Source organism: Oncorhynchus gorbuscha, linkage group LG23 (genome assembly GCF_021184085.1).
Source record: "Oncorhynchus gorbuscha isolate QuinsamMale2020 ecotype Even-year linkage group LG23, OgorEven_v1.0, whole genome shotgun sequence".
Classification (NCBI taxonomy): Eukaryota; Metazoa; Chordata; class Actinopteri; order Salmoniformes; family Salmonidae; genus Oncorhynchus; species Oncorhynchus gorbuscha.
In genome coordinates this window covers 56,138,889-56,164,050 of record NC_060195.1, presented here as the reverse complement: position 1 = coordinate 56,164,050, position 25,162 = coordinate 56,138,889, and the positions used below count along the sequence as shown (strand labels likewise).

Sequence of the window (25,162 nt, the reverse complement as noted above, 5' to 3'; positions counted from 1 at the left end):
TCAATAAAGACATGAACAATTATAATTGTTTATGTGTTATTACACAGACAAAACAAATGGAAAATGAAAGGTGGAGCAGCGATGGCTAGAAGACCAATTTATGCAAAAATCCAGGTAATTCTAAAGGGTTCACTTTTTCTTCCCACTGTATGTCAGAGTCACTCCAGATTTTGTATTTAGAGTCATTCAAATATGACTGCACTGTACCTATATATACAAGTTAGCACATACTCTAAATCTAAAATAATAATAATAATAAAATAATGTTTTTTTCACTGATTGCACATAAAGAAATATAGCTCCTACCTGCACCCGTTTTTCACCTTGACATTGACACACATTAATCAAATAGGAAATTACAGTGTAAAACAGCAGAATTCCATATCTGGTGTATTTCAAAATAGATAGCTAACAAAGCTAAGCCACTTGACAGAATCGATGTAATAATTTAAATTTTTGAAAGGCAAGAAAATACGCACGCTTTGAGGCCTCTCGGCTTCCGTTCAACTTGTGGTCACAACGACAAAGCGAAAATAAAAAGGATAGCAATTAGCTAGCCAGCTAATCTCTTGCATGACTCAGTCGCTGTACATTTCACAGGTTTATGAAAAAAATGGATATGGTCAGGGGACCGGTAAGTGAAAGACAATTGTATCTCAGATTGTAAATAATACATGGTTAGTAGCTACAGTACAAGGAGCAAGTGGGAGGATACATGTCAGCTCCGAGTTGTTATTTAACGTTAGTTATACGGAGACTATAACGAAGTCAATACAGTACTGAGACTGTCAAAGGCTTCTAGTAATTTTGACGTGATCCTCCGAGCTATTTGCGTCATTTCAAGCAAACGCATTAGCTAATGGACTGAAAATAGTATTTCATCAAATAAATAGTTAATAGTATCTTGCTAACGTCAGTTAGCTGGCTACTCAAATAAGGGGGGGGGGGGTCAGTGTTCGCTAGTTTACCTCACTCCCACATAATTGACAGCTAGCCATGTAAACCTTGAAAAGAAAATCTCTCTCCTGTCAACAACAGCACAAGCTTTCGCGTACTGTCACTCGTGCTGGTTATTCTGAAGCCACCCTAGCTACCTGTAGGGTCTGTATGCAATTCAGTTAGGCAGTGTTACCATTAGCTAGTCATTTTTGTAAGTGTCCAATGTTGTTTACCGTATTCGATACAGGGCTGAATTTAGAAACGGATTTGGAGTTTTTCAAGTTGAATTTCACCAGTCTATGCATCAGCATTGCCATGGATAAATCTCAGTGATGGAGTCCCAGAGGAAAAGGTATGTAGCCCATAGGTAGGGTGTTGTCAATAAATGTTATGTGATCATCGTATGACAACAAATAATATTTTTCGTGGAAGTCTATGCCCTCCCAAAGCTCTTGTTGTTTCTCTAGCTAGCTACTTACTATAACTTCTGTTCCAGGGCATGTTTTATCTTGGTAATTCAAAAACAATGTATGCTATATCAGTGTGGTTGTTCAGAATCCTTGAGACATGACTTGTCAATGTCTGTCTGTCTGTTTGACTGACTGTCTACTTCTGTATGTATTCTACAGCTCTGGTGAGGAGGACAGTTCAGGGGAGCGAGGGTCACTCCACACCTGGAAGGGCTACTCCTATAGTGTCACCCCAGAGAGAGTGCTCCTGTCCAGGCCTGTGCTGCAGGCTGCCCTGGGAACACGCCATGGGGTTCTACTGGTGGAGGGTGAGAGTCCATGGACAGCCTTTGATATAATGGCAAAACTCTGACATTTATGATTAGCCTGCTTGATCTATAATTAAAATATTAATTTATTTTGCTTTGTTTTTTAAAATTACTTATGTACACATACTACTGACAATCATTTCTAACAGCTCCTCTTGTCTAATAACTGGATTGTTGTGTTGTGGTGTATTTAGGCGGGCAGGTGTACAGCTTCGGTGAGTTCCCATGGAAACAGAGCCAGGTGTTGGAGGTGGGCCCCCTGAAGCCTGTCCTAGAGAGCGCTCTCAGTGGCCAGCGTGTGGTTGCCGTGGCAGCGGGCAGTTTCCATAGCGGGGCGCTTACCGAGGATGGCGGGGTCCACATGTGGGGGGAGAACTCGTTCGGCCAGTGTGGCCTGTCCAGCCTCACTGTAGTCCCCAACCCTACTCCAGTGGCTATCATGGACCCCGACACCAGCCCCCCCCATACCATCCGGGTCCTGGAGCTGGCCTGCGGGGAGCAGCACTCCCTTGCTCTCTCTGCCCAGCACGAGGTGTGGGCCTGGGGCAGCGGCTGCCAGCTGGGCCTGGTCACCACCATCTTCCCGGTTTGGAAGCCCCAAAAGGTGGAGCACCTGGTGGGCAGACATGTCCTTCAGGTGGCCTGTGGGGCCTTCCACAGCCTTGCCTTGGTGCGTTGCCTACCACCTCAGGAGTCCCGGCGGCCCCTGCCAGACAAGTGTGGCCAGTGCAACCAGCTGCTCTACACCATGACGGACAAGGAGGACCACGTCATTATCTCAGATAGTCATTACTGCCCCCTAGGGGTGGAGTTGCTGGCTGAAGGAGAGGCCAGGCTGGGGCCTGGAAGGTCCCCTCCACTAGGGCTTCTGAGCTCCCCTTCAGAGCCCCTCCTCTCCTCTCATACCTCTGCCTCAGCGCCAGGTCCCCATCCATCCATAACAGAACATACAGACTATGAGAGGGGGAGGACAGTGGCACAGAATGGGGAAGTCTTGACCACCACAGATGCTGACATCTCTGCTTCTGGGACAGACTCTGATCGATGTGTGGGGGGTGCAGGGTCTCGGAACTCCCCCTACCCTGATGATCAGGCAGTGAAAGAATATCTCAAGAAACTATCTGACACCTCTTTGGCTGAGGAGACTGCCAAGATGACCATAGCAGGAGCAAGTTTTCTGGTTAGTAGTGATGAGTTGATGCTTTAAGCCTAAAGCTACCCAATGTTGTGTACTTGGTGGGTGACAAATTGACTTTCTTGTAGTTTGAGGTCTTTGAAAAGTGACAATGAGCTGTCACGCTGTGTTTCCTGGGTTGTGTTCATTAAGGCACGCAAAGTTAAACATTTTTTGCTAAAGATAACTAAAATGTGCTTTTCTTACAGGTCATAGGAAGTCTTCCTGTTTCTGTCAGTTTTCTTTTGTGTGTTGCCTAATGCACCTTGTGTTTGTTTCAGCCCCCAGCAGATAGCCTTGACCTCCTGACCTCTGATCTCATCCCCGGGGTCATGCCAGTGACCACCAGCTCTGCCCTCAACAACCTGGTCTCATCCTGTGCCTCCGCCGTGGGCGAGAGAGTGGTCTCCACCTACGAGGCTCTGTCCCTGAAGAAGATGATTAACTACTACTACCCTGGGGTTGGGGGTGTAGCAGGAGTACCCGGTGGGTTTCCAGGGGGACCTGCGGAGGTGCGGGTGCGTCTGGAGGAGTCCATGCAGGGGAAGAAGAGCTGCAGCACGGGGGATATCCGTGAGGAGGAAGCAGAGGGCCTGAGTCGACGTCTCTCTCTGCCTGGACTCCTCTCTCAGGGTAGATACGCTGTTCGTCTCTTATCCTCCTCCTCTGCTCATCGCCTCTTATCCTTATCTTCCTCCTATACTCTGATGTGTAATTATGCGTGTGTGTCCCAACTCATCCAGCCTGCGAACATATCGAACGTCCATCTGAACTACAGTACTATGCAGTATGTTTTGGATTGCTGTGAAGTGTGTGTGTGTAACGTTATGTGGGTTAGTCAGTGAACGGTGGTTTTTGTTCTGAGATTAAAGCACTCCGCCATAGAGGAATGTGAGGCCATATTAATGTGAGGACTTAACCAGAAGGTTTACAGTAAGGAATGAGAGAGAGAGAGAGAGAGAGGAGGGGAGGGTGTGAGAATAAGATTGAGAAGAAGGGAGCGAAAGGGAAGGAGAGAGAGCTGGGGAAGTCGGTGTGAAAAAATATACATCTGTGAGGGGGGGGGGCAAGATGGCCTAATAATCTCTTGAGAAACAGTCAGTGGTAGGGCCTGCAGTAACGGCGGAATCTTCTATTGTCACTTTGGTAGGGTGAAAGCTGAGGCAGGATTTGTCCCTAGCTCTCTGAGGTTGTCTTAAGTGAATTTTGGATATGCAAGAAACTAATTTGACACATGGGTATAATACACGCTTGAACATTTCCTGTGAAACGGGACAAATTAAAACACCCACCAAATGATTATTATTCGCTCTCTGCTGCAGCCAAGGGGATAGACAGCTCACCGCTCTCTCTCTGGGCTGGCAGATGGCTCTCTCTCTGGGCTGGCAGATGGCTCTCTCTCTGGGCTGGCAGATGGCTCTCTCTCTGGGCTGGCAGATGGCTCTCTCTCTGGGCTGGCAGATGGCTCTCTCTGGGCTGGCAGATGGCTCTCTCTCTGGGCTGGCAGATGGCTCTCTCTCTGGGCTGGCAGATGGCTCTCTCTCTGGGCTGGCAGATGGCTCTCTCTCTGGGCTGGCAGATGGCTCTCTCTCTGGGCTGGCAGATGGCTCTCTGTCTGGGCTGGCAGATGGCTCTCTCTGTGGGAGCAACCAACCCATGCCTCCCCAGTGCCGTCTCGGTCTGTCTGTCATCATTAACAGTCCCTCCCATACTCTTACTGTGGTACAGGACCTGTCTCCAGCGGGGCTCAATGCCTTGTCGTCTGGAGGATGCTGTGAGGGCTGCGCTTCTGGGTTATTGCAGGGGCTTAGAAATGTTTTGTATTTCCAGAGTAGATGATCACTCTATGACTAAACCAGTCAGCCTGAGCATTTCATACAGTTGTTTACACTCACCTGTGGAACAGAGACTTCATCTGTAACATTAACAGCAGTTGACCGCCGTAACTGAACATGGTTTGGGAGGAAGCGTAGAAAATGTACCATTTTAAGAAACATATCGGTCTGTCTCCGTCTGTAGTGTCCCCCAGGTTGCTGCGGAGGGCCAGCCGGCCCAGGGTGCGAGCGGTGCCCCTCACCCCTGTGGGAGGGCTCCCAGAGGCGGGGGAGCTGCTCCCCTCCCTGCAGACCGAGGTGTGGAGCTGGGGGCGGGGCGAGGAGGGCCAGCTAGGCCACGGGGACAACCTCCCCAGGTCAGTGTCCACTCTATATCAATCGTTGGGGGATGAGAACCATGATTGACAGTTGTGTAGGCCAGTAAAGCATCAGAGTATGAGCGCTGAATCTGACCTAGAATCTGTTTGGCTTTTGCGATAAATAAGATTACATGGACAGGTCGGACCTGATCCTAGATCAGCACTCCTACTCTGAAATGCTTTGGCCCTGGTTGTTGACTGAGAGGTGTTTCTGACCTGCAGGCTGCAGCCACTGTGCATCAAGTGCCTGAGCAGTAAGGAGGTGGTGCTTGTGGCTGCTGGGGCACATCACTCCCTGGCCCTGACTGCACAGTCCCAGGTCAGAAACTACATTATCACTCCTCGTGGGAGTCTTGAGGGATTCCTCCCAACTGTGTGAACATTTTGTGTGTTTGTGTGCGTGTGTGTGTTCAAGGTCTTCTCCTGGGGTAGTAACAGCTCTGGCCAGCTGGGACACATGGCATCTCCTACTACTATCCCTCGCCTTGCCAAGGTAAGTGTGTTTCTTTTAATTGAGGAAAATGGTGCCCATACAGTATTCATTAGCACACACCAAGCCAGTGTTCCTCCTTTATTCATCCAGCAGCGACGCCCCATCGCTGGGCAATGCATGTGAAGGGTGTTCTTTGGCTCCCTGCTACCTTGGCCACGGCTGCTGAAAACAAGGAGAAGGAGAAACACTAGGAGAAACACTGCTAACCTTATACCCACATGAATAAACTCTGCAACAGAGATTTAAAGCACTCTCCGTCGTAGAACAATAACGCCACATTTCCACTGGGGATTTAACCCAGTGTTTCCTTCAACGCTCGCCGGCTCCTGCGTCTCACTGGGCCATGGCTCCAGCAGCCCTGCTCTGACTTGGAGCCAAGCCCTGGGTTCTTTTCGGATTTTTATTTAACTGTGAACTTGCACACCTCACGAAGCAACGGTCTTGAATGATGCGGAGGTTGTTGTTTCTGCTCGCCACCAGTCTCCTGATAGAAACACAATAAGACGACCTCAACATAAAACACAGGAGACACCCTGGTGTGGGGCTAAGTCTCAATGGAAAAGCACCCTCCGTTGCTTACAGTGGTCGCATATCATAGGACAAATATATTTGTGCAGGACTGTTTGTATAAGCGTGAGTAGCCTTGATGTGTATCTCCTTTATCTGTAGCATGAGGCAGCTTGATGTACAAATACACCCCCTGGACAGGACACTAGTCTATCGCAGAGCCTTCCCTCCAATCTATCTCCTTAATGCTGATTGCCAAACAGACGCGTCAGGTCCCATTTTTACAGTCTTTGGTATGCCTCGGCCGGGGATCGAGCTCCCAACCCTGATCTGCTATGTTTGTCCCTGGTGTGACCCTGTAGCTGTCTGAGGGGATCCGTGTCTGGGACGTGGGTGCGGGGGCGCAGCACACCCTCCTCCTGGCCGATGGGGACTGTTATCAGCCCATCCTTTACTATAGCGGACAGCAGGTCAGAGAGGGGGTGCAGGACACACCCCAGGACCAGACGGAGGGGTACAGCTACACCCAGCAACCAGTGCTGCTCCCCTTCTGCATGAACGTGAGTAGTGGATCACACACACACAGTACTGAACCCCTGCTTTGTTCGACTTTTATTGTAGTAAGCATCTGCTTCGTGATTTCAACTGCCATTTGGCCTGACTGTGGTGTGTGTGGGTTTGTGTATCCGTGTTTTAGTTGGGCTACGTGAGCGGTGTATTTGCAGGGGGCCAGAGCTGCGTGGCGCTAGCCGACCGCAACGCCATGGGTTTCATCGCCAGCCTCCACGAGCTGGCTACTGCCGAGAGGAAGTTCTACTGCAAGCTGAGCTCTGTGAAGAACCACATCCTGCGCCCCCTGTTGGACCTGGGTGAGAACTACAGCTCCGCTGGACAGAGGCCATGGGTCAGAGGTTAGGGAGAGGGGGAAGGATGAGTTTATTATAACGGTAACTATGTCCAATCAAAAGCAACAAAAAAAAAGTGAATGGTCCGTGTTCAAAAAGATCTGGCATAAAGCTTACATTTTGCTTACATAATGTTGTTGTTCGTACAGACCTGTAACTTTTGGTTAACTGTGTGCTGAAATAGAGTAAGTTAGTAAGCATTAGGTTGATTTCTCTTGGATGTGTGTGTTCTTTCGCATAGTGTTTGTTAACAGGTGTATGTGTGGTGTGTTCTCCGTCTACCCCTCAGAGTCGTTGAGTACAGCTCTAGGCCCGGCGTCCACAGTGCTGCTACGGAGCCTGGTGAGGTGTTATAGCCGCCTGTGTCACCTGACTGGCCAGCACTCTGCCTCCATCACCTCCAACCTGCGCCGCCGCCGGGAGTTTAAAAGCCTGGTTATGCTGGAGCATGCCAGCATCTTCCTGGACACGTACAATGAGTATGTACTGTTGTGTACACAAACGCACAATGCCTGACACTCCCACTGGTTTTTAACAGGTTGTTTACATGCAGTTCTGTGTGGATAATGACCTCTCCTTCTCTCCTCTTTCCATTCCTTCTCCCTCCTCATCGCTCTCTGCCAGGTACTGCTGCTCTGTGGGTAACTTCCTGGTGATGGGGGGCTTCCAGGCTCTGGCCAAGCCCTCGCTGTGAGTGTGTGTACACACACACTAGGACATCTAGCAGCCCTAGCTTATTATCCTTACCATTTGCGTGCCCATTATACTATATGTTCATTGACCTAGGCCTGTGTGCTCATTATCCTTGACATTGACCTAGGCCTGTGTGCTCATTATCCTTGACATTGACCTAGGCCTGTGTGCTCATTATCCTTGACATTGACCTAGGCCTGTGTGCTCATTATCCTTGACATTGACCTAGGCCTGTGTGCTCATTATCCTTGACATTGACCTAGGCCTGTGTGCTCATTATCCTTGACATTGACCTAGGCCTGTGTGCTCATTATCATTGACATTGACCTAGGCCTGTGTCAGAGGACAGCTGTTTGATGCCTTGTAATTCTGCACACGAGACTCAGGAAGCTCATGCAGCTTTAATTGGAAAGGGAAAAGTAAAAGGATGAATTCTTATGGATTATTTTTAATTATGAAACGGGTGGTAAGAGTCCTTAATGCTGATTGGCTGACAGTACCACGGGTATGACAAAACTTCTTTTTTTTATACTATTCTAATTACGTGGGTAACCAGTTTATAATCGCGATAGGGCACCTCGGGGGTTTGTGGTATATGGCCAATATATCAGGCTACGGGCTTTATCCAGGGACTTCGTGTTGCGTCGTGGTATATTGGCCATATACCGCAAACCCCCGAGGTGCCTTATTGCTTAATTATAAACCAATGTGTTTCTTCAAGGCTTCAACCAAGAGTGACTAAATTACCCTTCTCATGCTTTTAACTGGAAAAAAACAGAATCTCTTATTTCCTTTTCCATCTCTCCTCTCTTCCCCGTCCTCCCTCCCCTCCCTCCATCCCCTGTTCCTCTGCTCAGAGAATTCTTTGGGAAGTGTCCAGAGCTGTTGCAGCGGCTGGCAGAGTCCAGCGAGGAGAACATTCCTCTGAGTGACCTGTTGGTGACGCTCTTCTACCTGCCCATGAGACACCTTCACGAGTATGGCAGGCTGCTGCTCAAACTGGGAACCTGCTTCGAGGTGGTACGTAGAGGAACTAGGACCGGGGCGTGCACACACATGCTCACACACGCTCACACACGCTCACACACCTTCATACATACATTCACTTTCTTGTCTCTCTCTCTCTCTCTCTCTCTCTCTCTCTCTCTCTCTGTCTCTCTGTCTCTCTGTCTCTCTCTGTCTCTCTCTGTCTCTCTCTGTCTCTCTCTGTCTCTCTCTGTCTCTCTCTGTCTCTCTCTGTCTCTCTCTGTCTCTCTCTGTCTCTGTCTCTCTGTCTCTCTCGGTCTCTCCAGAGCTCAGTGGACTACCAGAAGCTGCAGGACGGCTGCTCTAAGTTTGAGGCCCTAGCTCTTCATCTGAAGAGGAGGAGGAAGGAGGCAGAGTACACATACCACTTCTGGAAGAGCTTCCCTGGCAAGATGACGGTCAGTGGCCTGGTCAGTTGGTTTGACCACAGTAATCAGTGCCAGATTCACACTATTGAGCCAATGCCGACCATACTGTGCTCGCTCAGATATTTTCTTTTCACATTGTCCTTTCAATGGTTCCAGCAACTATGGTGAATTTATAGTCAGGCCACCACAGTACAGCTTGGTTTGGGTTTGGCTCCATAGTGTGAAATGGGTATAAGAGCTTTTATTCAGCCCAAAATCTCCAGTTTATCAACCTCTTATCCCAATTAACCTGGCGTTCCTGTTCTAGGATTCCCTGCGTAAGCCCCGCCGGAGGCTGATCTGTGAGAGCAGTAACAAGGCCCTGACGCTACAGAACTCTGGAAGGTTCTCTGTCAACTGGTTCATCCTCTTCAACGATGCACTCGTCCACGCTCAGGTAAACGCAGCTCCTCACAGCTCTTACGGCTGGCTCTTACAAAGGTGCCAATGTCCTTTTAGTTCGTTCGTTCTTTCTTTCACTTAAAAAATGAGTTAACACCCTCAGAGCATTTGATATGAATATATCTGGTGTGTTGACTGACTCCTATCAAGTTGTGTGTTTGTCTTTGTCCTATCAGGGCGTGGTTCCCTATAAAAGCCTTGTAAGTATGCAGCAGCAGCAGCCAGTGTACTGACCCCTAGTCATATGCAGCGCCCCCATGTGGCCAGGGCTTGGCTTAGGATGTAGGCTTGATGTAGCAGCTCTTTAGGCACCTTCTGCCTGTCCTAAACCACAAACACTGGCTTCCCAGCTTGAAGTAACACCCACACAGACAGACAGTGTTTCTGATCTTCTTCATGCACATATCATGCACATATGGTGTACTAACACCTGGCTGGAATAAGCCTTGATTTCTTGAAGCTCGCAGTAAAGAGTCAAAGAATGGTGGTTATTTACCTTCTCTGCCTTCTCCCTCAGGCTTTAACTAATACAACTGCTCCTGAACATCAGGAGCCCCAGAGCGGGGTCTGTACACCACTCTACAGAGTGCAGCTTCTCCTCAGCCGAGCCCAGTGCCCCCTTGCCCTCTGATGCTAGCTGAACTGATACTTTTTAATAACTAAGGCTCTCTGTAGTATATTGCCGACTTCTATGACCTCGTCATAGCAACATAGACATCAATATAAACACAAGTCTAAAAAGATAAGACTGACGTTATTGGGTCTTCCCACCGTGTGCGTCTTGGTTATTTAACTAAGATGCCTTTTGGCCCACTTTTTGTATTTGTATTTTTTGCTATCTGGAGCCTTAGTTATCATTACTCTGAAACCATGTGACACAACACGTGAGGATCAGCCGTCTCAGGTTCACATCTCTCAAAACAGTTTCTGTTCCTTTTTGATTTATGTTTAATTCCAAGGAGAGCATTTTCTTGTGTTTTGATGACGTAGTGAGCGTTTTTAATCCCCGTCGGTTCCACCTTATGTGTGCTGTGTCTGTCGGCCTGCCTCGTGCCCTGTCGCCCTCGCCTCTCCGTGTGCCATGCATATTGGCATCTCCTAGGTCATGTGACTGTGTTAGCTCCAGTGCCCTGACTACTTCCCTGACTGTTGAACCAGTGTACTGTAGCTGAGTGTATCGGCATACTGAGGTCTCGCTCTCCCCTCCCTGTCCTGCAGTTCTCCACCCACCACGTCTTCCCATTGGCCACACTGTGGGTCGAGCCAATCCCGGAGGAGAACACTGGCCTGTGAGTCTGTCTGTCAATCACCCGATCTGTCCAATCAGAGTGTTTAACTGGTGTGTTATTGACCCCTTAGCTCAGCGTTTCCCGAACTCTGTCCTGGGGACCCCAAAGGGTGCACAATTTTTTTTTGTTCCCAAGCACTACATAGCTGATTCAACTAATCATCAAGCTTTGATCATTTGAAGCAGCTGTGTAGTGCCAGGGCAAAAACCAAAACGTGCACCCCTTGGGGTCCCCAGGACCGAGTTAGGGAAACGCTGCCTCAGCTGAGCTGTGCTATGTTCCATCCAGGCATGGACTGAAGTTGATCTCACCTGAGGAGACCTTCACCCTGTTGGCCTGTTCTTCCATGGAGAAGGTAGGCCACTAGCCAATAGCCAGGCTTCACTACTCACCTGCTCAGGTTACAAGTATGTAGTGGTTTTCTTTGTAGAGCTAAAGCTGCCTAGTTGGGTTCTGTTTGTGGAGCGTGTGGTGACAGACGGTGTAACAACCCATTCAGTTAAATTAAATTCACTTCAATATGACTATTAACCGACCTGTGTTCTTCAGGCCAAGTGGCTTCGCTCAATCAACCAGGCGGTGGACCAGGCCATGACTGGGGCGGGGCAGTCAGGCTCAGGCTCGGGAGCAGGGCAGAGGGCGGAGCCTCCCATCTCCCGGACCGCCTCCTACACCTTCTACAAGGACAGCCGTCTGAAGGAGGCCACCTACGAGGGTCGCTGGCTGGCCGGCAAGCCCAATGGGAGGTGGGTCTAGCTGGCGAAGGAGGGAATCAGGACCTTGTACTTCTGGTTCCACTTCTGTACAGTCACAATTAATAGATAATTGAGGGGTTGTAGGAAAGCGCTGACTTGTTGTGTATGTGTCCTTGTTTCCAGGGGTGTGGTGAAGTGGCTTGATGGGAGAATTTACACGGGGACGTTCAAGAACGGACTGGAGGATGGGTCAGTCAGTGTAAATCGATCAATTAAATCAATGTATCAATCACCCTGGTCAGAAATAAAGGCATTTCTCATTGTTCTGCTGTTTGTTTATGGGTCGTAGTTTTGGAGATTACGTTATGCCCAGCAAGACGTTGAACCTGAACGACCACTATCAAGGCCACTGGAAAGAAGGGAAGATGCACGGCATCGGAACATACAAGTGAGTCTGTTTGGCTTTGTGACGAGTTCCAACATTATTTAACAAAGACCCTTAAGGTTAAAAATCACTTTAAAAAACAAAGCTTGACCTGGAGTTTGCAGGCATGTCTGTGTACATCGGCTGTAGGGTTTCCGCTGTGTAGCCTACCAATGTGACTGTCGTCTATGCAGGTATGCTACAGGTGAGTTGTACGAGGGCTCGTTCCAGGACAACATGCGCCACGGCCACGGGATGCTGCGCAGCGGCACGCTGAACTCCTCCTCCCCCAGCGTCTTCATCGGCCAATGGGTGCACGACAAGAAGACGGGCTACGGCGTCTTTGATGACATCACCAGGTAGTGGACCGCTCCAGCCCACCCTTTTCATCCTGCAGCGCTAAACTGTACCGAACTGGCCTGGTTACGCATCCAGCTAGCTCAGTACGGTTGGGGTTGAATTGATAGTGTGAAAGGGGTATTAGTGTATCTGAAGTGCTGACGGTGTTACGTGGTGACCTGTGTTGTTCCGGTGTGTTCCGTCAGAGGAGAGAAGTACATGGGCATGTGGCAGGATGACCAGCGGCAGGGCACGGGCGTCATAGTAACCCAGTTTGGCCTGTACTACGAGGGAGCCTTCAACAACAACAAGATGCAAGTGAGTTCTGGTCAGTGGGGTTCTTCCTCCTGATGCTAGCTGAACGTTAGCACCAAGGTGTTAGAGGAGAGGAAGAGGATCACTTCTCCATTTAGCCTTTTTGGGGTTTTTTTTCTCGCTGTCTCAGGGCACAGGGGTCCTGCTGTCTGAGGACAACACCACATATGAAGGAGAGTTCTCGGAGGACTGGACTCTCAACGGAAAGGTCAGTGAAAGAGGAGTGGCACACAAACCAGCCTGAACCCTCTGTCTCTCTCTCTCTCACACACACACACAGCTTGCACTCATACACGTTTTCGCTTAGCCACATGCATTTAAGCAGACACGTGTATAATACAGCACATTGCTGTCCCTATCTCTCAGGGTGTGCTGACTATGCCTAATGGGGACTACTTTGAGGGCTCCTTCACCGGGGAGTGGGGCTCCGGCCTGAAGGTCACCGGATCCTTCTTCAAACCCAACCTCTACGACTCAGACGGGGACAAGGGTCGCGCTGTGTACGTCTCTGTGCCATTGGTTTTAGTATGGTGGAGGATTAGCATATTCAAAGATTTTTGGTTTTGATCTTTAGTGTTTAAAAGAAAATGTGTGTGTGTGTGTGTGTACACACACACACACAAATAAATTGTAAGGCTGTCTGTCTGCAGGGCATCTATGCCTTGAAAAAAGGTTTGATTGTTTTGAAATGAACCCGGTCAAGTGAATGTGAACATAGAAAATGTGCATTAATTCCTTGTATGTGCGTCTCCAGTAAGCTGGGGCGCCTGGCAGTGCCTCCGGAGGAGAAGTGGAGGGTAGTGTTTGAGGAGTGTTGGATGAGGCTGGGCTGTGAGGCCCCTGGCCAGGGAGAGAACCAGCGAGCCTGGGAGAACATCGCTGTAGCCTTGACCACCAGCAGGAGACAGCACAGAGACAGGTAGAGAGAACCGAGACCACACATAGTCCTTCCATCTCACATTCACTCGCTATTTCACTCTCACTCACACACAGTACAGTAGTCTAAGTGATATTGGTGTGTGTGTGTTGCAGCCCGGAGATGAACCTGAGTCGGACTCAAAACAGAATGCTGGAGAGTCTGGAGTTCATCCCTCAGCAGCATGTTGGTCCTGTTACCATGGAGAAGTATGACAGTATCCGGCGTTACCTCATCAAGGTGAGCCAACGACCCCCAGGTGACTTACTAATCCCCCTCAGCCAATGGACCCACGCACCAACGTGTCTGCCAAGCAATATCTTTCAGTATCGGTTAAGTTGTTTTTCTAATAATCATGAAGAGATGTCTGAACCGTCGTTCTGAAGTGTCCTTGTTAATACTGATTTACTCTTTAATTCTAACCTCTGACTTAACACCACAAAACATGAATATCCTGAAACTCACATTAACCTTCTCTGTCCTCCATTATGTGCCCCCCCCCCCCAGGCATGTGACATGCCCCTGCACCCCCTGGGCAGGCTGATGGAGACCCTGGTGGCTGTCTACAGGATGACCTACGTGGGGGTGGGGGCCAACCGCCGCCTTCTGCTGCAGGCTGTCAACGAGATCATGTCCTACCTGGCCCGCATCTTCCAGCTCGTCAGGTGTGTGTGTGTGTTGCCTTAAACAGTTGGATACTATTTTTCCATTCCGTTTGGCCCTAGGCTGGCCTGTTTAAGCCATGTGCTGTATGTGTGATGTACTGAATATGTGGTGTTTTGTCTCTCAGGTTCCTGTTTCCAGATCTGCCTGAGGAGGGTGGAGCGATCCCTGAACCCTCCTCTGACCCCCAGGACAAGAAGGACTCCAACTGCGCAGACACCAAACTAGAATCCCCCAAACCTGGGTACGACCATAGCATATCCACCCTCCCTGGTTGGAGCCTGTGGAGAGTCTTCAGTGGTGTGGCTACGCAGCAGTCATAAACTGAATCAATAGTCTTAGAGATGACTTCTAGATAAATATGTAGGCTATGTATTTGGGTGTTTATTTGATTTGAGAACACATCTATATCATGGATCTGTTTTGCAGTGGAGGGTCCAATGGGAGCTACCTAGGGAGGATTATGTACAAAACTATAGAAGATTACGTTACAGTATGTCTTGTGTAAAAAGAGCACATGTCAGTTGTTCTTTAAATACTGTTTCCTTCCAGAAGAAAAATGAAGTATTTAAGCCCCTGAACGTGTGTTGAATGATGTCCTGTGTGTGTGTGGTTTCCCCAGGCGTGTGGTGAGTAGCTCCGCTCTGCTCCTGCCGGTGTTGCTGCCTCGTCTCTACCCCCCTCTCTTCACCCTGTACGCCCTGGAGAAGGAGAAGGAGGACGACGTGTACTGGGAGTGTGTCCTCCGCCTCAACAAACAGCCGGACGTGGCCCTGCTCGCCTTCCTCGGCGTGCAACAGTGAGTCTCTCTTGGACTGACCAATGAGGTTGGGAATGAATAGTAGCCTCTTCTGATCTCACCATCTTACATTCTGTTGAATCCATGTAGCGAAACAGAATGTAGGCTTGTGAGGTCAGGATAGTTGTACGAGGCTAAATGAAAAGGACCCATGTTTTTTTTTGTTTTTTTATTATCGATCATGTAACCTGACTGTCCTGACCTGGAAAAAACTGTAGTTATAACATGTTAAAATGAATCTCTTTTTGCTTTCAGTAAGTTTTGGCCAGTTTCGGTTCCAGTGCTGGGGGAGAAGACCGAGGTATGACACTTAGTACATTCTGAATCACACTGCCCTCCTGTGGGTGAATTACAACATTACATCAAGTACATGTTAGATTGTCCTCTTTCTAGGTTGTGTCCAGCACAAAAGATGCCTGTTTTGCCTCTGCAACGGAGACCTTACAGCAGATCAGGTACGCTTTATCCAGAGCAGTCCTATATCGTCATGAATGAATGGGTCTCATGCACTCTTATGATATTGCAGTTCAATGTGGTTGATGTGTATTAAGACTGTTTTTTTTTGTCAGCACAACGTTCACCCCATCCGACAAGCTGCAGGTGATCCAGCTGACATTCGAGGAGATCACAAAGGAAGTGATGTCATCTCTGGAGGATAACTTCCTGTGGTCCATGGACGACCTGTTTCCTGTGTTCCTCTACGTGGTGCTGCGCGCCCGGTTAGTCGATGAGAACACACCCATGTCTCTATGTTCCTGAGAGATGCACAGAAATCTGATTTTCATCAAATTACAATCAGAACTACAAATATATTTACAGTACCAGTCAAATGTTAGGACACACCTACTCATTCCAGGGTTTTTATTTTTACTATTTTCTACATCGTAGAATAATAGTGAAGACATCAAAACTATGAAATAACACACATGGAATCATGTAGTAACCAAAAAATTGTTAAACAAATCAAAATATATTTGAGATCCTTCAAAGTAGACACCCTTTGCCTTTGACAGCTTTGTACACGCTTGGCATTCTCACAATCAGCTTCATGAGGTAGTCACCTGGAATGCATTTCAGTTAACAGGCGTACCTTGTTAATTTGTGGAATATCTTTTCTTAATGCGTTTGAGCCAATCTGTTGCGACAAGGTAGTGTTGGTATACACAAGATAGCCCTATTTGGTACAATAACAAGTCCATATTATGGCAAAAAAGACAGTCCATCATTATTTTAGACATGGTCAGTCAATCCCGAAAATTTAAAGCACTTTGAACGTTTCTTCAACTGCAGTTGCAAATACCATCAAGCGCTATGATGAAACTGGCTCATGAGGTCCGCCACAGGAAAGGAAGGCCCAGAGTTGCCTCAGAGGACAAGTTCATTAGAGTTACCAGCCTCAGACATTTCAGCCCAAACAAATACTTCAGAGTTCAAGTAACACACATATCAACTGTTCAGAGGAGACTGTGTGAATCAGGCCTTCATGGGCGAATTGCTGAAGAAAAAACCACTGAAGGACACCAATAAGAAGAGACTTGCTTGTGCCAAGAAACACAAGCAATGGACATTGTGGTGGAAATCTGTCCTTTGGTCTGAGTCCAAATTTGAGACTTTTGGTTCCAACCGTCGTGTCTTTGCGAGATGTTGAGTAGGTGAAGGGATGATCTCCGCATATGTGGTTCCCACCATGAAGCATGGAGGAGGAGGTGTGTGGGTGCTTTGATGGTCTGTGAATAATTTAGAATTCAAGGCACACTTAACCAGCATGACTACCACAGCATTCTGCAGCGATACACCATCCCATCTGGTTGGGGCTTAGTGGGACTATCATTTTGTTTTTCAACAGGACAATGACCCAACACACCTCCAGACTGCGTAAAGGGTATTTGACCAAGAAGGATAGTGATGGAATGCTGCTTCAGATGACCTGGCCTCCACAATCACCCAACCTCAACCCAATTGAGATGGTTTGGGATGAATTGGGGGGCAGAGTGAAGGAAAAGCAGCCAACAAGTGCTCCGCTTCAAGACTGTTTGAAAAACATTCCAGGTGAAGCTGCTTGAGAGAATGTCATGTGTGCAAAGCTGTCAAGGCAAAGGGTGACTACTTTGAAGAATCTCATATAAAATATGTTATGATTTGTTTAACACTTTGTTGGTTACTACATGATTCCATGTGTTATTTAATAGGTATATTTATTTATTCTACAAATTTATTCTGTAGAAAATAGTAAAAAAAAAAAAAGAAACCCTTGAATGAGTAGGTGTTCAAACTTTTGACTGGTTGTGTTAACCAAGGCTATGTTTCTCTTAAGGATCAGGAACCTGGGATCAGAGGTGAGTCTGATAGAAGACCTGATGGACCCCTGTGTACAGCACGGAGAACACGGCATCATGTTCACCACACTCAAGGTACACACACACACACACAGCATACATTCTATGGCAGATACCATCCAAATGCATGCACTCAAATTCAACTTATTCAGATACTCATAACATATTAATGTGATCAATGCACACTTTAACACACTGCTTCATAGGGAATAAATACATCTAACTATCTGTATAATATATTCATGTTTATTTCCCTGTCCGTCAGGCGTGTTACTATCAGATCCAGCATGAGAAGACCACATAAGAACCACAGAGAATCTCTGTATTGTATACTGCAGCAGCTCTATGTAAAGTGGCAGTCCGCCAATTAGAGAGCAGGGATTGGAGAGGTTTGGAGTGATGCTGTCTCAGGGTCGTCACAGGAGGGTCACGATGACTGACACAGGCTGCTGACTGTCCATCTGTTCCCCCGTAGCAGGATCCCCTCCCCCTTACATACACACACATACATAAACACACACACACTACACAGCTCCCCGCTCTAACCGCTACCTTTTGGTGACCATGTCATCAGGCTCATACACCTACTTGATTGATCAGGTTGACCTCTGTAAACCCAAGGTGTTGTAAAACTGTATTGGCATTTTGGCCAGTTCACCTGTCCATAGGCTTTGTGACTCCTTAGCCCCTGAATGAAGGAACCTGCTCCTTGAAGCCGTCTGGAATAGGGGCTTACTGTGATGTGCGCCGAGCCAGTGGAGTTTTAGCTTGATGGTGGACTGTTGTGAATATGACTGGCTATTTCCTATTCGCACTACAGTAGTGGCAGAGATGATAACCGCCTCGTTTGTCACCCAGCTAAGGTAGTGAAATGGAAGTCTATGAAGAGAAACTGCAACGTTTAAAATCCAAGTGAGACTCACCCTGAACTTGGAGCCTGTCTAATAACAAGACCCCATCCTGTATGTACAGTATGAGGTGGCAACTTCCATTGGACCTCAGCCCTCAAAAGCACATGTTATTTAATGGACCAACGCAATACGTCACATTGATGCCACTTAAAACACGAAACAGGATTTAACCTCCGTGATATCTGAGGCTGTGTACGGGTCGCTAGCCTGCGCTTAATCAGAGCAACACCAGATGAAGTTGTTTTTGTAGTTGAAATGTCAAATGCACACTCGGTACAGTTTTGGTGTTATTGTTGTGTTCATTGTTCTGGGGGGAGGGAATCTGAACTATACAGCTCTGTATTCAGGTGATTTGTGAAGATGTGAGGTTGGGTGACGCTCTAATGTTTCTCACGTGATGCAGTTCAATGACAGCCAGCTAATGTGCACCTCAAATGCTAGCCTTTTAAAATATTTCCATTCGTACTGCGTCATATGTATTTCTAACCACGCTGTTTGCGCGGTATTTATAATGCTACAAGGTGTTTGTTCAGGTCACTTTGTTATTGTACACCAGAGCTGGAATTCAAATGAACACCTATATGAAATGTTGACATTTGATGGGTAACACACAGTAGAAGACTGTTTCTTTTTCTTTTTTGTTATAAATCTCTTCCTGCAATATATAGCTCATGTAATGTTCATGTTTTGGAGTTCGTCAAATCAGATGGAGGCTATTACCAGGAAGCAATATTGTTAATGTATTTGTTTGGTGTGCTCCTTTTCATGCAGACTGTCTTATGACAGTATGATGCAGTATTTGTTACTACCTGCAAGGCAATCACTACCCTGAAGAAACTGTCTCTGTTCAACTGGTTGGGGGCTGATCATGCTGTAGTGGCATTGTGACAGTTAGACAGTGGTTATACAGTGACATTGAAGTCTACCAAAAGCAGTTTTCTTTTTTTTATATCTCAAATCTAGGCAGAATGATTAATCTGGGGAAAATAGTTTGTTACAACTATGAATTGAGTGTTTGATGGAACACGCAGTACATAAGAATTGCTATTTTAAACAGAATTTGATTGTATCCTGGTATTTGGTTAACTCTTTATTCAGCTTGTTTGTAAATTGTATGGTCATTCCAAGATTTACCTCCATTTTCCCCAATAATTCCTTTGGCATGGACTGGTTATTTCTCTGTATATTTGTTTACACCTGAAACACATGACATGAGGTGCTGCATGATAGGAAATGTATCAAGTGTTTGACCCATAGACTGACTAACATACATCTTCCTTCATAGATTATGTGACTGCTTGTACTGCCAGGTTAAGGTGTGTTCAATTGGGTAGTGTTATCTGTATGTTGTCACATTGGTCTTTTTTAGGGGAATGATGTCAACATTTTGTCTAATGTACATCTTAATGTAAAGAAAGGGCAATAAAGTGAGCTGACAAATTTCCCTTTTAAATGACATTCGTGTCTGTATAAGTTTGCCTTTAAAAATTCAACCGTCTGTTCCCTGTTAGTTTGGTTTAATTGTTTAGATACTTTGGTTTTAACAGTCAGATTAGAGGCCAAAGGTGACTGTTTTGTAAATATTTGTAGTGCTGCTGACAATCCTCTAAGCTTTGTCCCATTTCTAAAAAGCTAGAGGCAGGGGGTGAATTAATGACCATACAAAAATAACGTTTTAAATCCAAAGCCTTTTAAAGTGCAGCAAGATAATCTTAGATTAATAAATTACTTCATGAATCACCATCAACAACCAGTTTCTGATGTTTGATGAAACCTTGGTAAATAAGTCCACAGTAAGGAGTTGACTGTGTGACAGTCTTAGGCTTAGATTCAATCAGACAGAGGATGTTTTGGTGGTGTCAGAAGTGGAACTGCGTTGGAGCCGTCAAATTGGTGAGCAGCTGTTCTGGTGTTCTATTATGCTTGCCCGGGTGGAAATGGGCAAATCAAAATATGTTTTAGATTATTCAATGTAGCCACCCTTTGCTTTAATGACAGCTTTGGACACTTGGCATTCTCTCAACCAGCTTCACTTGGAATGCTTTTCCAACAGTCTTGAAGGAGTTCCCACATATGCTGAGCATTCGTTGGCTGTGTTTCTTTCACAGCGCTCCTGCTCAGTCCTTAAATGAGAGACCAGATGCTGTCGGAAGCGGTTTTGGAGGGCCAGTAGGAGGGACTCTTTCATCTGGTCAAAATAAAAAATATCCACTGGTCTAACGTCCATTGATTGTGTTTCTTGGCCCAAGCAACTCCCTTCCTCTCATTGGTGTCCTTTAGTAGTGGTTTCTTTGCAGCAATTTTATTTTATTTTTATACCCCCTTTTCGTGGTATCCAATTGTTAGTATTTACTATCTTGTCTCATCGCTACAACTTCCGTACGGGCTCGGGAGAGACGAAGGTCGAAAGCCATGTGTCCCCCAAAACAAAACCCAACCAAGCCCCCTGCTTCTTAACACAGCGCGCCTCCAACCCGGAAGCCAGCTGCACCAATGTGTCGGAGGAAACACCGTGCACCTGGCTACCTTGGTTAGCGTGCATGGCGTCCGGCCCGCCACAGGAGTCGCTGGTGCGCGATGAGACAAGGATATCCCTACCGGCCAAACCCTCCCTAACCTGGACGACGCTAGACCATTGCCCCACGGACCTCCCCGTCGTGGCCGGCTGTCGACAGAGCCTGGGCGCGAACCCAAAGTCTCTGGTGGCACAGCTAGCGCTGCGATGCAGTGCCCTAGACCACTGCGCCACCCGGGAGGCCCTCTTTGCAGCACACGTCTCCTCTGAACAGTTGATACAGTGGGGAGAACAAGTATTTGATACACTGCCGATTTTGCAGGTTTTCCTACTTACAAAGCATGTAGAGGTCTGTAATTGTTATCATAGGTACACTTCAACTCAGAGATTGAATCTAAAACAAAAATCCAGAAAATCACATTGTATGATTTTTAAGTAATTAATTTGCATTTGATTGCATGACATAAGTATTTGATACATCAGAAAAACAGAACTAATATTTGGTACAGAAACCTTTGTTTGCAATTACAGAGATCATACGTTTCCTGTAGTTCTTGACCAGGTTTGCACACACTGCAGCAGGGATTTTGGCCCACTCCTCCATACAGACCTTCTCCAGATCCTTCAGGCTTCGGGGCTGTCGCTGGGCAATACGGACTTTCAGCTCCCTCCAAAGATTTTCTATTGGGTTCAGGTCTGGAGACTGGCTAGGCCACTCCAGGACCTTGAGATGCTTCTTACGGAGCCACTCCTTAGTTGCCCTGGCTGTGTGTTTCGGGTCGTTGTCATGCTGGAAGACCCAGCCACGACCCATCTTCAATGCTCTTACTGGGGGAAGGAGGTTGTTGGCCAAGATCTCGCGATACATGGCCCCATCCATCCTCTCCTCAATACGGTGCAGTCGTCCTGTCCCCTTTGCAGAAAAGCATCCCCAAAGATGCTCCATCCCAACCTCCATGCTTCACGGTTGGGATGGATTTCTTGGGGTTGTTCTCATCCTTCTTCCTCTAAACATGGCAGGTAGAGTTTAGACCAAAAAGCTCTATTTTTGTCTAATCAGATCACATGACCTTCTCCCATTCCTCCTGTGGATCATCCAGATGGTCATTGGCAAACTTCAGACGGGCCTGGACATGCGCTGGCTTGCAGGATTTTAATCCATGACGGCGTCGTGTGTTACTAATGGTTTTCTTTGAGACTGTGGTCCCAGCTTTCTTCAGGTCATTGACCAGGTCCTGCCGTGTAGTTCTGGGCTGATCCCTCACCTTCCTCATGATCATTGATGCCCCATGAGGTGAGATCTTGCATGGAGCCCCAGACCGAGGGTGATTGACCGTCATCTTGAACATTTTCTAATTATTGCGCCAACAGTTGTTGCCTTCTCACCAAGCTGCTTGCCTGTTGTCCTGTAGCCCATCCCAGCCTTGTGCAGGTCTACAATTTTATCCTTGATGTCCTTACACAGCTCTCTGGTCTTAGCCATTGTGGAAAGGTTGGAGTCTGTTGATTGAGTGTGTGGACAGGTGTATTTTATACAGGTAACGAGTTCAAACAGGTGTAGTTAATACAGGTAATGAGTGGAGAACAGGAGGGCTTAAAGAAAAACTAACAGGTCTGTGAGAGCCGGAATTCTTACTGGTTGGTAGGTGATCAAATACTTATGTCATGCAATAACATGCAAATGAATTACTTAAAAATCATACAATGTGATTTTTTTTGGATTTTTGTTTTAGATTCCGTCTCTCACAGTTGAAGTGTATCTATGATAAAAATGACAGACCTCTACATGCTTTGTAAGTAGGAAACACTGCTGATTTTGCAGGTTATCAAATACTTGTTCTCCCCACTGTATGTGTCTGTTACTTGAACTCTGTGAAGCATTTATTTGGGCTGCAATTTCTGAGGCTGGTAACTCGAATGAACTCTAATCCTCTGTAGCAGAGATAACTCTGGGTCTTCCTTCCCTGTGGCGGTCCTCGTGAGAGCCGGTTTCATCATAGCGCTTGATGGTTTTTGCGACTGCGCTTGTAGATATTTGAAAGTTATTGACATTTTCTGGATTGATGTACCTTCATGTATTAAAGTAGTAATGTACTGTTGTTTCTCTTTGCTTATTTGAGCAGTTCTTCCCATGATATGGACTTGGTCTTTTACCAAATAGGGGCTATCTTGTGTATACCACCCCTACCTTGTCACAACACAACTGATTGGCTCAAACACATTAAGAAGGAAAGAAATTCCACAAAATAACTTTTAACAAGGCACACCTGTTAATTGAAAATAATTCCAGGTGACTACCAAAATAAGCTGGTTGAGAGAATGCCATGAGTGTGCAAAGCTGTCGTCAAAGCAAAGGGGTGGCTACTTTGAAGAATCTCAAATTTAAAATAATTGTACATTTTTTAAAACAATTTGTTTTAAACTACATGATTACAAATGTGTTATTTCATCGTTTTGATGTTTTCACTATTATTCTACAAAGTAGAAAATAGTAAAAATAAAGAAAAACCCTGGAATGAGTAGGTGTGTCCTAACTTTTAACTGGTACTGTATATATATTATTTCTCATTTTTAAAGGGTTTTATATGGTGTCAAAGTTCAGGGACAGCATTACCACCATAATTCGGGAACGATCGACTAACTATTAGGGAACGGAACCAGAGAGGAAGCTTGTGTAACCTTTCTCACACCACTACAGTATTAATTTCAACAGACCCTGTTGAAATGCCCAGTTGATTATGCTAGTAGTCTTGTAGGACTAGTATTGACGGTCAATTTGAGGTTGACTCATTGATATGCATGCTCAGAGTGAAAGAGCTGTGAACTCACCTGTGGTGACTCATGTCTACCACAGCCTTTCCTAGTGTGTTAGTAAGCACCACAGCATTTAAGGCAGCCATTGTTCAAAATGTGTTCATACGTACAGTACAAAGCGAGGGGGTGTAACATGCACAGAAGTAGACCAGGAGGTTGATCTCAGAATCTATTACACAGAGTCCAAACCTAAAGTCACTGTGTCCTGATTGTGACAGTGGAGGGCAGTTTGCACCGTAGGAACCAGTGATGGCATCAGTGAAGCTGGAAGAACGCAGTCAAACACTGGAGCTGAATGTCAACATTAAAGATGAAGAAGAGGGGGAGATTGGGAAATCTGTTTATCATGGTAAGAGCAGGTTCTATCTGTCTATACGTTATCTTCACAAGTTAGACCTCCATAAGTTATGACCCAGTCTATTGCTAGGTTGAAATCTGCAGTTCTGACATTACATGTCCTTGATGAACTCCAGAATGCACACAAAGCTTGTTGTTCATTGCAACTTCCCACTGTGCATGAAAAGTTCCAATATAATTGTTTTATGATTAACTGTTTCAATGACAAGTTAGATGTTATTTTGTTCTACTAAGACTAACTTGGTTTGACACTAGTATTGCCAGCATGTTTTATTCACTGGGCTGTCTGGAGTGATCAGAGAGTAGACTAAAGAAATGAAGTAGACAAACCGCCATTGTTTAGAAGTTCTATGAAATTAGACCTACAAGAAATGAGACCTACAACGGCTGTGGGCTACACTAGTTCATTTAGGAGACAAGATTTGCTTCTAATTCCATGACATTTTTGTATATTATTTTACAGTATGAAGAATACAATTGGACATAGCTGAATAAAATAGAAAGGATATTTTCTCCAAACAAGTTCCAAGGAAGTGTGCACGTGGTTATTTTGTGTTGAGCGGTTAACAAAGAAACAGGTCCTCCTATATGCTTAATTTAGAGTTAGTTATGCAACTTTAGTCGTGATACAAATGTTGGGCTATATGTTTTGATTTTCAATACATTCCAAGGCTGCATGACGCAACTGATGATGATGATCTTGTGATGGTTGCACCCACTTCATCAGTCTCTCATTCACAAGCACTTGTTAATATTCTCCCTTGTGTTGCCATAATGCCCCCCTAAAAAATCCATGCCTTTTGCGGCCAAGGTGGCTGTTGTGCCCTTGGGTTGAATATAACAATTATAATTTCCTTCTTCCGGCTGCCACGCTTCCGAAGCACCTCTCACTCCCATGGCTCTATCAGATATCTAAATTCTTATTAGCCAATGCCTGTCACGTGATTGGGTCCTTCTCACAGGAATATCAGCTAAGAGGTAGGCTACAAGTGAAGACAGACACATCGGGGACGCAACTGCACCCGTCCCTCTTATCGAATTCCAAGGCCCATATTGGCTTTTCGTCAGCCAACAAGATAAGTAGGCCTAATGAACAGCAAAAGTGCTAGCTTATGTCAATCTACTATCCCCCATAATACAAAAGTTAATACAGTTGAAGTCGGAAGTTTACATATATATTTAAACTTCATTTTTTACAATTCCTGACATTTAATCCTTGAACAAATTCCCTGTCAGTTATGATCACCACTTTATTTTAAGAATGTGAAATG

General features: G+C 46.3%; 1 protein-coding gene across 4 annotated transcripts; it reads left to right on the top strand.

Annotated features, from left to right (window-relative positions):
• Nucleotides 1–490: 490 nt before the first annotated feature.
• LOC124010814 (alsin-like) lies at nucleotides 491–19,663 on the top strand. Of its 4 annotated transcripts, none has more exons than XM_046323496.1 (35): nucleotides 491–634; nucleotides 1,187–1,291; nucleotides 1,569–1,717; nucleotides 1,912–2,897; nucleotides 3,173–3,524; nucleotides 4,911–5,082; nucleotides 5,308–5,404; nucleotides 5,501–5,578; nucleotides 6,448–6,645; nucleotides 6,783–6,954; nucleotides 7,280–7,469; nucleotides 7,615–7,680; nucleotides 8,541–8,703; nucleotides 8,976–9,107; nucleotides 9,385–9,513; nucleotides 9,695–9,718; nucleotides 10,737–10,807; nucleotides 11,096–11,162; nucleotides 11,357–11,553; nucleotides 11,686–11,751; nucleotides 11,852–11,950; nucleotides 12,121–12,285; nucleotides 12,472–12,583; nucleotides 12,711–12,788; nucleotides 12,947–13,080; nucleotides 13,335–13,499; nucleotides 13,613–13,736; nucleotides 14,004–14,161; nucleotides 14,287–14,403; nucleotides 14,782–14,958; nucleotides 15,214–15,259; nucleotides 15,352–15,413; nucleotides 15,528–15,677; nucleotides 17,273–17,369; nucleotides 17,560–19,663. In XM_046323496.1, the coding sequence occupies exons 2-35, from the start codon at nucleotides 1,272–1,274 to the stop codon at nucleotides 17,596–17,598; spliced, it is 5,052 nt and encodes a 1,683-aa protein (XP_046179452.1). In that variant the 5' UTR covers nucleotides 491–634; nucleotides 1,187–1,271; the 3' UTR covers nucleotides 17,599–19,663. The 4 variants fall into 4 exon arrangements, with proteins under 4 accessions (XP_046179452.1, XP_046179451.1, XP_046179454.1 ...); XM_046323495.1 differs by having other exon boundaries at nucleotides 8,976–9,119; XM_046323498.1 differs by lacking the exon at nucleotides 9,695–9,718.
• Nucleotides 19,664–25,162: the final 5,499 nt, after the last annotated feature.